Source organism: Anneissia japonica, unplaced genomic scaffold (genome assembly GCF_011630105.1).
Source record: "Anneissia japonica isolate Jap-2015-1 unplaced genomic scaffold, ASM1163010v1 scaffold287593_len981703_cov172, whole genome shotgun sequence".
Taxonomy (NCBI): domain Eukaryota; kingdom Metazoa; phylum Echinodermata; class Crinoidea; order Comatulida; family Comatulidae; genus Anneissia; species Anneissia japonica.
Window position 1 is genome coordinate 602,163 of NW_022726550.1, and position 11,563 is coordinate 613,725.

Consider the following 11,563-nt stretch of genomic DNA (forward strand, 5'->3'; position numbering starts at 1 on the left):
TTTTGCTTTAAGAAATTTGTATTTGTCAAATGTCTATCAAAAGAGTTTTATCATGTACATTCATTGTATCGTACTGTACGTGTAATAGTGCGTACTACAGCAACGTTGCACTTCCAGACACAATTTGAATATAATTATCTTTATATAACAATTTAGGGACGGGGGCGGGCCGGCTGGGTCCCCTTGAATTTCCCACTGGGTACTTTAGCAGATGGAGCATGTATACACCTCAGCCCCACCATGGTTGGGGCTGAGGTAAGACAATTTGTAATTATGGCACCTCAAGATGGCGCAGAAGAATTTGACTAGTATAAATGCCCCAAAAACGGCACTTGGATACTTAAAATTGATGGAAACTACCAATCCATCCACCTCAGCCCACCATGGTTGAAGCTGAGGTAAAACAAATGTAAGAATTGGACTTTTAAATGCCGGAAAATGGCACTTTCATACATGAAACTACAAAAATTAGGCCTACTGTATCCATATATCCCCATTATGGATGAGGCTGAGGTGAGAACATGTTCAGAATTGGGGACTTTTAGATGCCAGAAAATGGCACTTTAATACAAGAACTAGTAAAGTTACTATATCCACCTGAGCTCCATCGGTTTAGGCCGAGGTGAGAAAATGTTACGAATTGTGGAATGGCACTTTAATAATTAAAATTTATGTCGGTTATTTCTTAGCATTTAAGGGGCACTTTATTTTTTTTAACCTCTGAAGGGTGGGGCGCTCAGCAGGGACATAGCCAGGATTTTGAAAAGGGGGTGGGGGAGCCGTTGTGCGAGGTACGTAGAGAGGTGACCCAGGGAGGGACTTTTACAGATTGAGGAACCACCCACCTCAGCACCACCATGGTCTGGGCTGAGGAAAATGTATGATTAGGGCACCTTTAGAAGCCCGGAAATTACACTCTCAGACATAAATTTGGAAAGTGGGGCCTATATTTTTCTTCTTTTTTTTCCATTAAAAAAATTTAAGTGGAGGGGGCCTTCAATCCACCTGCTCAAAACATTCTTTATCCAAAATAGTCATAATCACAAAAATGGGCATGGAGTGTAATGTGGAAATAGTACAGTACCTCTAGATGACCAGAAAATGATATTTTTTGTAAAATTCATCATCATCACATCACTGTTATATACAATGCATGTAGAAAGGATTTTCAAACAGTGCGGAACAATGTCATTGTGGACCCTCTTTACGCGTAAATTCAAATAATGTGGACCCATTTTCCTAAAAGTGGACCAATTTTATGCAAAAATATGAAAAACCTGTACCAATTTTCTTAAAGGTTGACAAAACTTTATGGAGCTTGCAAAACGATAAAAACCAAACTGAACCATACAATATCACATTTCTGTATCTGAAAGACCTGGCCTGGGACTTACGGATTTCAGATTTTTTTAAATCACGCTTAGGTCTATGTGTTATTATAGTAGGCTCATGTATAACGTGTGCTGATGCATATTTACATAAATTAGAAGTATTTATATTGAGTGATACTTGGAAAGAATGTGTGTCTAGCAAGAACAAGCTTTAAAATTGGTGGGGTGGTGAGCAGCAACTAATCTTAACTTTGGGTAATATTTTAATAGAAAACTCGATTGCTCTGACAAAATCTTACAAAAACGGGCCATAGTACCACTAGTTCTACGACAGCCTCTTTTTACCATCTCTGAGAGTGCCATTTGCGAGCACAGGGGTGTCATTCTTAAAATTTCCTCACCTCAGCCCCAACCATGGTGGGGTTGAGGTGGGGCGAGGACGTAACATATTAGCAATGTGCCAACCCTTCAAAATTTCTGGATTCGACACTGCAACCATAGTGGGCCTGAGATCGTGTGGATTCTCATGCACCCCCTACCTCCAAATTCTGCATCCGCCCCCAGATTCCCCCATAGAGTGGCGGATTCAAGGGGAAGCTAGTCGGACGGGCCCCCGTAAATGTTTGAAAATTATTGTTAAAATGGAGAAAAATTGAAAGTTATATTCAAATCCTGGGAGTGCCATTTCCATCTTTAGGCGACGTAATCTTATTTTTTCTTGCTGAGGTATCTATCTGTGAAGGTCCCTCTCTGGGCACTCTCTATTTCGAATTTCTTGATCCACCACTGCAAGGACCACCCCATCTAAGCGAAGGTCAGGGGAAATCCTGGATCCGCGCCTGCACCCACCTCATCCGCACAACTGTTGGAGCTGAGGTAAGAAAAAAATATGATTATGGCACCTCCAGACTCCAGATGGCCGGAAATGGCACTCTCAGATTAAAAGTTGAAAACAATTTTGTCTGTTTTCTCCATTTTTTTTTATAATTTAAAAAAATAAATTAGGAGGTTGGGGGCCGTGCTGACAGGGTTCCCCCTTAAATCTACCACTGTTCAATATAACACTTGACATAGCCTATAATTTTGTATAACAAATGATTAATTCCTAATGTCAAGCGAAAGATATTTTTATTCGAAAGATTTTTTTTACTCAATACAGTTTTTACAACTTATAACATTATTAACTACAGTGTACTGTAAATTCTGTAGTTAACCTTCAGAGAACTTTATTTTCAAAAATGGCCTAATTACTTATCTTATTGTTTTCGTTAAATTAGATGGAGTTTAAATGTGTGTTTGAAGGTTTACAGTAAGTCAATCCGTTACACTTACTATAGGCCTACATCTTCGTGGTTAGCACGAAGATGTAGAGAGTCGCTCCATTAATAGTGCCTACCCCAACCCCCAATCCCATCATATGCCTAAGTACAGAATGTTTGTCACTGGTGCTGGGAACAGTCACAAAAGTGGGGACAGGGCCCCCAGTAGAAAAAGTGGGTGGGCTAAACTTTGAGGAAGAGTGTTACGAGTCTAATTTAATGTACTTTAATTAAGTCCTTTAGATTATATAATAATCCTTTAAACATAATAAAATTCTATATAAAACACATTTAACATTTAACATTGATATTTTATCAATGTACCACAATGACGATTTGGAACAAACCATGCTGTAGTTAAGGCATTAGGCGCATATATATAAACGACATATTATTATTTTTATAATGACGCTGTTTTGACCCGGGCCCATCGTGTTGACCTAGTGAAAAATCGGAATCCAGCATCGAAAATCCATGGTGCATCTTCGCATACACCTACTAATGACGCCCAGCAGAAACTTGTTGACAGTGATGATTGAGCCGTGCTACAAGGTTGTACTTGTACCAATCAACGTGACCACTCACAATTTTTGTTATACCCAATGACTGGGTCGAAATTGGCCAAGATTCAACAAAAATTGCCCAAGATTCAACAAAAATTGCCCAAAATTACCCAAGCTTCCAAAAAAATGCATTAAAATTTGAAAAAACGTGTTTTTCACATGTATAGTTTCCCTTTTAGTTCATTCTATCAACCATTTTTATTGTAATTGTTTGTGTTAATTATTAAAATTAATATTCATGAGGTGATAATACGGATAGAAAATTACGCCCTCAGTCGGCCAGTAGTGTTATCAGTTATCAGTATTTGAACGGAAGTACCCAAGAACCCAAGACCAAGTCAAAATACCCAAGATCTTGGGTAAATCCCAAGCAGTGTTCACGTTGGTACCAATTGTCAAGTGCAAATCTGGTGGTGTGACGTAGAGTCAATACTTATTAATTTCTGTGGTGATTCACTTAACACTGACGATTGTCAAATTGCTTTTAAACCCGGCCATTCAATTGATCTTTGTATTTTTGTTTTAAAACAAGTTGTACAGTATTATCAAAATCATGGTAGCCCCGTTTATTGCTGTTTCCTTGATGCATCTAAAGCGTTTGATCACCTGGATCACTGGACTATATTTTAGGGTCCTGATTGACAGTGGTGTTCCAGTTACCGTAGTTAAGGTTCTAAGAATTTGGTATGGCAATCAAGAATTTTTTTGTTAGGTGGGGAAATGGTTTCTTTGCCATTTTCTGTTACCAATGGTACTTCCGGAAGGTTTTATGTCCCCACTGTTATGCGATTTATATATTGATGATCTAGTTACTCTGCAAATCAGAATGACTAATGATGGTTTTTCTATTGATGATGTCTCTATTAATTGTCTTGTATGCTGATGGCACGGCCCTAATAGCTCCCTCTGTTGTTAGACTTCAGAATCTCAAATGTTTGTGAGGTATTTGCAATTGATCGAGATTGTATTACTCTTAACAAATTTAAGTTTATGCGTTTATGTTTACGAACACGAAAATTGCAAGTTTTGCAGTATTATATTAAATGTTTCTAATCTAAAACTTTTTGAGTCAATAACGTACCTAGGTCATGTGATTTTTAATTTACTGGATGATGATTTTGATTTTGAGAAACAGTAAAACACCCTCTGCATCAGAGCTAACACTAATATAACGTCTTCTCTTTTTATGAATATTGGAGGAGAAGGAGAAATGAATGAATAGGAGTATCTGAAAACCGAAAAAAAACGAATGGTTCTGGTGCAGAAAAGATAATCGTCCAGATGAAATGAGTGGTGGAGCTGGTATGGCAGGGTTTCTTGCAAACTTAGGTAAGAACATGATAAAGGTGCAAATTGTAAAAGAAAAAGAGAAGTAGGTCCAGTTTTTTCCGACCGATTCATTGCCAAATGTAATGCGAGGAAAGTTCGAAATATACTGTCCAGGGAGCTCTCACCTGTCCATGAGACTAACCCATTTGAATTGACACAAGAAGAAAATGTGAATTCACTCCGCAGCTCAAATCATGCCCAACACTGTCCCAGAATTGATTAGTTTATTAGCTTGCTAAAAACCAATCACATGATATTGTTTTAAATATGAATAAATATATTCAAGATTTTTGCAAGTGAGAGTGTTGAGGTCAGTTTATTTTTTTTAACTAAAAAAAAACTCTGTATATGGCCATAAAGTATTTTAATTTTTAGATATCAAAATATAGTTCTAAATCCAAGATGATGTACAGGGTAGCAATAGAACAAGAACATGATTCTAATGATGCACAAAACTGAACACCATCTTAAACTTCATGGAGATTGATCGGCCGGCAGATGGATGGACGGATAGACCGACCTACAATGCTGAGATGCGAATAGTTGAGACATCGGTCAGAAATTTAAGTGAGTGATGTACTGTAGGCTTACTGTAGAGTATGATTGATTTTTTTTAAGAATCGAGGGGCGCTTATTCAAACTGGGCACTTAAGAAAATGTTAACGTTAAGAGGGGCGCTTATTCAAACGGGGCGCTTATTCGCTCGAGTACGGTACATTGTTATGAAGTTCTCTACATCAACATTATCGTCATCACCAAATCTAATCTAATCTACAGCAATCAATAGGGAATTTCGATGCACGACGTTAACCTTAACTTTAACGGATAACGTCATAATTTATTCATATTGCGTTGCGGAGTACGTTAGTTACGGGTTTGCGCATGCGTATTTCGATTTGTTTAAAAAAGGGGCGGAGCTATCGCACTGCATATTGGGTACTAACGTTAAAGTTAAGGTTAACGTCGTGCATCGAAAACTCCCTATAGGCCTATCATCATTACTTATACCTTCTAAATAAAAATATGCATATAGTTGAGCATCTTAGGCATTGCTTGCAGTTGGTAAGTGCACTTACTAGTACTGTAATAATAGTGCTTTTTAAGTCTTGTTTTAATTATTATCCTTATTAACTCTATTATATTTCTTAGTTTAATATGAACCTACCTTGACACGTGGGCAACAATTGCAGCGGCAACATACGTAACAACTCAATTGAGAGAAAGAAAGGCCTATAGTTACCATGCAGATTAACATTTCCAAAACTCCAAATCCCACAGTGAACGAGTCCAGCAACACCTGTTTTAGAATATTTAAAAGAAGTATAATACTTTTAGATATTCAAGAAATATAACATTCAAGATTCACTGATTGGAGCTAGCTGCTGCTAAAAAAACATCCAGAACTTTAATCTTTTTATAACCATGTTCCTTTATGGGCTCCGTAGTTTTCCCATGTTTTCTGACCGGCACTTCGGTCACTTTTTGTGCTTAAATCTTCTTTTGTTTTCTACACATTTTGAATATTAATAGAAGTCATATTTAGAGTTGGTTTTCATGTGTTTTAACTTCATTATTCTCGCTAGATTTTTTTAAATGCATTTTTTTTTTGTAATTTCACCATCCCTTCTCATTATGACAATGAGGAAAGCCCTATGTTATGTTTTACAAACAAACATAGTAAGTCAAGTTATTATCATTATTATTATTATTATTTTTATTATTATTATTATTATTATTATTATTAATATCTTGCTTTGATATCTGTGATTTATTTTTAACTAAAAAAAAAAAAACAATTTATCCTAATAAAATTGAGGGATTAGAGAAAAATTGATTTGCCGATTATATGCAGATTGACAGCTAGAAATACAAGAACAGAATGTTTGTATTTTTAACAGGATTATTGTGGCTTCCATGGAAACATTAAGTGACCCATATACCTTATTGGTTTTGTCAGCCTTGTAAATGTTGCCATTTTGACAACAACCAGGCAAACAATCATAACAATGAGGTTGAGGGGTTCTTAGTGTATTGTTGCGATCGTAGGGAGAAATTGTTGGTGTGGTGATGTTGCAACTCCAGTCAATACAGCCTCTCCTGTAGTCGTAGTACCCATGTTGTATGTTATCAGAAGCCCATGACAACATGTTTATAGACATCAGCAATGCTAGAATGGAAAGCGAAAAGAAACAGGGAATCTGAAAAAAAGTGATAAAACATTACAGTAATATGTAAAATTGCAAGATGTCTTTTATCGCGTTTTGTCCATTCGCTCTCGACAGCTCAGGGGTGTTACGCGTTACTCGCTGCCTAAACCACTATTCACATAATTGGTTTTGATAATATTGTTCCATTGACAGTTTGATTTTAATTATATTACAGTTGACTAACAATAAGTCCGTTTTTTATGAGTCAACTATTGATCGACAGTTGTTGATTGTTTTCTTTTCCTAATATAATTCAACCAACCGAACACGGTTCAGCCACACACGTCATAGCTTTTTCCTTCCAAAATCATTCATGTACACCTGTCTCTTATACACATCTTAGTGTTATCAATTATCAGTATTTGAACAGAAGTACCCAAGAAACCAAGACCAAGTCAAAATACCCAAGATCTTGGGTAAATCCCAAGCAGTGTTCACGTTGGTACCAATTGTCAAGTGCAAATCTGGTAGTGTGACGTAGAGTCAATACTTATTAATTTCTGTGGTGATTCACTTTACACTGACGATTGTCAAATTGCTTTTAAACCCGGCCATTCAATTGATCTTTGTATTTTTGTTTTAAAACAAGTTGTACAGTATTATCAAAATCATGGTAGCCCCGTTTATTGCTGTTTCCTTGATGCATCTAAAGCGTTTGATCACCTGGATCACTGGACTGTATTTTAGGGTCCTGATTGACAGTGGTGTTCCAGTTACCGTAGTTAAGGTTCATACATGTGGAAGTCGTTCGTTGTGTGGATTTGACAACGGGCATTAAGCGATTTGGCGTTGTGCTGACTACGGCAACGTGAGTTTTATAAATACGCGCTCGCTGGGGGCGCCTGCATAATTGATCACGCGATACGAGGGAGCGCGTCGTCCTGTAAATCGAAACAGCTTTGATGTTGAGACGGGAAGTGCATAGTAGGACGTTCATGGTTGACTGAATTCCCCGTCGCAGCTCCCCGCGTCGCCCATTTCGAAAGCTCGCTATTGTCGTTGTCATCTCCGCCGTCGCGTCATCGCCGTTGTCGTGATTAACTAGAGGGTGCGCTCGCTTACCCTGTATGTAAAACATCGCGATTAGTTTTGATAAAATAGAACAAAAAAATCATGACCACTAAAAGAAGATTGGCCTAATTACAGACGGAAATACACACAAATTCTGAAGAAAAATATCACGCCTATACCCCTAACGTCCAGGTTACCGTATTTTACCTAGATAACTCATATGTAAATGTGAACGTTACTGTGTCCATGCTTAATTTTGATAGTCATATTTGTGTTAAAATATGATAGGGTACACTTTTTTTTTTTATAAGAACACTGAGGTTAAAATTGCCTTATAATTAAGAACAAAATAAGAATAAATTGAGGCTGAAACAAAATGTCAACTGAGGTTTGTTTTTTTTTTAATAGAAAAAAATAACAAATTTATGTGTACCTTATGTGTGACAGGTGTGATGTATACTATACAATACTCTTGATTACAGTACAGTAATTTACTGCTGTAAAATAATAATTTTCTGTGTTTGAAAAGTGTGTAAAAATAAGAACAAAATAAGAAAATTTTGAGCTTGAAATTGGCAAAAAAAGTGTTTACTGGTTCTTACCTGTATAAAAAATGAATGTGTACCGGTATATGTTTAGGTAGGATGAAGTAAGGCGATTAGTTTATAGGGCCTTACTAAGTACTGTACATTTCTCTTAGAAATTGTATATTTGTGACATGTTGAAGATATAGGAAATAGGAAGTTTCTACATAGATTAGTCACTTTTTGTTAATATGCTCCAACTATTATATGTTTATATACTCTTAAGGTCTCTAGAGGTGAAAGGTCTGAACCTCGCTGACACAAAGTGAGGAGAGGGACATCTAACCTCTAAAAATTCTAACACATTGAAAATTTCAACTTATGACTCAATTAGGTCATGTTTAAAAAAAAGTGTTGTTGATCCTTTTTTTTTTTTTAATTTGTCATGAACCCATCCCCTTGATACATGTCAAGTCTTTAAATCGCCCATGGACAGAGCAATGCTACATTTAAATTTGACGGGTCTTCCAGCGTAGTGTTTGATCAGGTGGAATTTATACGCACTAACAACTCCCTGTACGAACAAACAAGTGAAAGAAAAAATAATTACACACACACACCAAAGGCCTACCGAAGTTGAATTATGGGCGGAAAGGCGATATTTTCATGAGTTTTGGCAAAAAAAAAGAATTGGTTGGGTGATTTTTTTATGTAGGAAGGGGACGATCAACAACTTTTACATGGCCTTAGTGAGTCAAACCCTCCTTGGTCAGAACACAGGAATCAATGCGTGACACTGTAAACAATGTAATGTGCTCAAAATCAGCTAAATAAAGACAGTAAAGTTATTATTTTCCCTCAATTCAACTGAAATATGGAATTATATTCACTTCGCGAAATTCCAATACAGATTGTTTGTTTTTAAGAGAAAATAGATATACAAATATTCCATTTAATGGAGAATACTAAACTTTTTTTTTATCTCTTGGTCAATCCCGTCTCACGATCAGCCATTAATTATGAAGCACATTCAAGGAAGGCTATCATAAAAAGCACATAAAACACATTATGTCACATTAAAATATTGAGTATTTACTTACATATTCCCCCTTCTTTGTGACACTCAACAGACCAAAAATACCGGTCACAGCAAATATCTGAAAAAATTAAAAATGTTTTGATAATAATACTGTATTGTATTAATCAAAATACTACATGTAAATATTTTATCTTAAATGGCTGTTGTACCAATTATATTTGTGATTTCTATATGAAATAAACTCCAATAGATTTGTCTGATGGAAGGAGTGTAGAGGGAGTGGGGCTAAACAGCACCACATCATTTTGTTTATTCGGTATTTATTTATTCAATATAATATGTACATAAATTTGTTCATGTAGTACAAGGCTAAATTGCGAAACAAAATAGTGAAATAAGAGTAAAATATTAATATAAATAAACACACACAAGATAGTAAATAATTATATAAGAAAATTATACAATATACATTATTGATTTCGTTAATCAAATTTCTTTTATCAGTATAAAAGACATATATATCACTGCCTTACCAGTAATCCAGACCAGATAGGTATTCCAACATGTGCAAATCGGGTCTCAACAAACACCCCCAAGATTCCAATCACAACACAGATAACCCCGATGATGATATCGATTACACTTAGGGTGATGGTCAGTTTGCGGTGATCTTTGCTCTCAAAAGGCTTCCAGCATCGCTTCATACCTGGTGATTGGCCACTCAGTGGTGAACTTTCATCTACAATGTTAATACATTATATATAACAGCATTGTCTGAGACTTCGTTATCAATTCATCGTCTGCAACAATTTTGTATAATTAAATTATTTTACCTGTCAAGTCCTCACTTGTTCTCTTAACAGAGTTTGAAACAGCTTGCAGTTCATCCTATAATTAAAAAAAAAACGGAAGGTAATTTCTAATTTCTTTGGTTAGTGTTCCTCCAATGAGGTGTCCATATTTAGAACATACCCCTATTCAGAACACTTTTTACAATAGGTGTCCCACTAATAGGGCTTCTGCTCTATATTGTCTTCATATGAAGAGTGAACAAAATAATACTCATACTGTATTTTAGTCTGTAGAAATATAACTGACACTGTACCTTGAAACACAAAATAAAAAATGTAATCATCAACGTACCATATTTTTTTTCAAACAGCAAATTTTGACCCAATTTGTGTTGCGGAAACTCAGAGTCGTAGCCAGCAATGAGGCAACCAATTCAACAACAGCAACAACCAGAATTGCCACATCAACTGCAATCTTTCCCCACTGAAATAAAATAAAAAGCAATCTTAATTTTAATTAATTACTGTCACGGTAACAGTAAAGTCACGTAATGAGTCTATGTAGAGCATCTCGTATATGTCTGTCTTGTGACGGAATTGAAAAGAATGAAAAAGATATTAAAATGTTTCATACCGGCATGGATACTACCCAATCAATACAACAGTTATTGTAGGAATTCCTACAATCATAGCTGCTGCAAGTCTGATTCCATGAGCCTTCTCTCACAGGTGAAGCAATCGACATAAACACCATCAGAGCAATACTCATCAGAATGCTTAAAACATTCAGAAAACCATACACTGCAGCCTGCAGACCAAAAAGGATATTCAAAGTTTACAATTGTATTGTATGACATATATTCATACTGTAGTAATGTTAATTTAATTTTTTTTTTTTTTTTTTTTTTTTTTTTTTTTTGGGCAGCCTGAGACCCCCTCGATTTTTCAATATTAAAAATAAACGGAGAACAGAAGAAAATTATATTCAAATTCGAAAGTCCTAGAAATGGAAAGTTTGGAACATATCCCTTATATTAGTGCAAAGACACTGAAATGTGCAGGCAAAAACTACGGTAGGTAGGTATAACAATTATTTGATAATAATTTTTTTGGTACATTTGAATTTGTTTTGGTTTTTTGTTTTTTTTTTCTTCTTTGTTGTTGTTAAGCGCCTCGAGGTTGTGTCAACGTGGGGAGCTATATAAATCCAGAATTATTATTATTATATATCTCTGCGGGAAAAATCCCTAGGAAAATAAGTGCACAGAATCGTACTGCCAAATACATTGCTTATATATTAAGAGATAGATCAACTTAAGCTTAATTTCCTGAAAAAATGCGTGCGAAAGGCCATTATTTCCTGAAATGCACAGAAAGATTTTCAAACCTCATTGTTGCGTAGAGGATATATTAACAGCACAAGCCTTATTATATAGGCCTATATATATA

At 35.8% G+C, this 11,563-nt stretch overlaps 1 protein-coding gene across 1 annotated transcript; it reads right to left on the reverse strand.

The window, feature by feature from the left end:
- Positions 1-5,677: 5,677 nt before the first annotated feature.
- On the reverse strand, positions 5,678-10,916 carry LOC117113261. Its single transcript, XM_033256560.1, has 7 exons — positions 10,749-10,916; positions 10,467-10,598; positions 10,157-10,211; positions 9,857-10,062; positions 9,385-9,441; positions 6,483-6,740; positions 5,678-5,839 (listed from the first exon to the last, which is right to left on the reverse strand). The coding sequence occupies exons 1-7, from the start codon at positions 10,881-10,883 to the stop codon at positions 5,693-5,695; spliced, it is 990 nt and encodes a 329-aa protein (XP_033112451.1). The 5' UTR covers positions 10,884-10,916; the 3' UTR covers positions 5,678-5,692.
- Between the last annotated feature and the right edge of the window lie 647 nt (positions 10,917-11,563).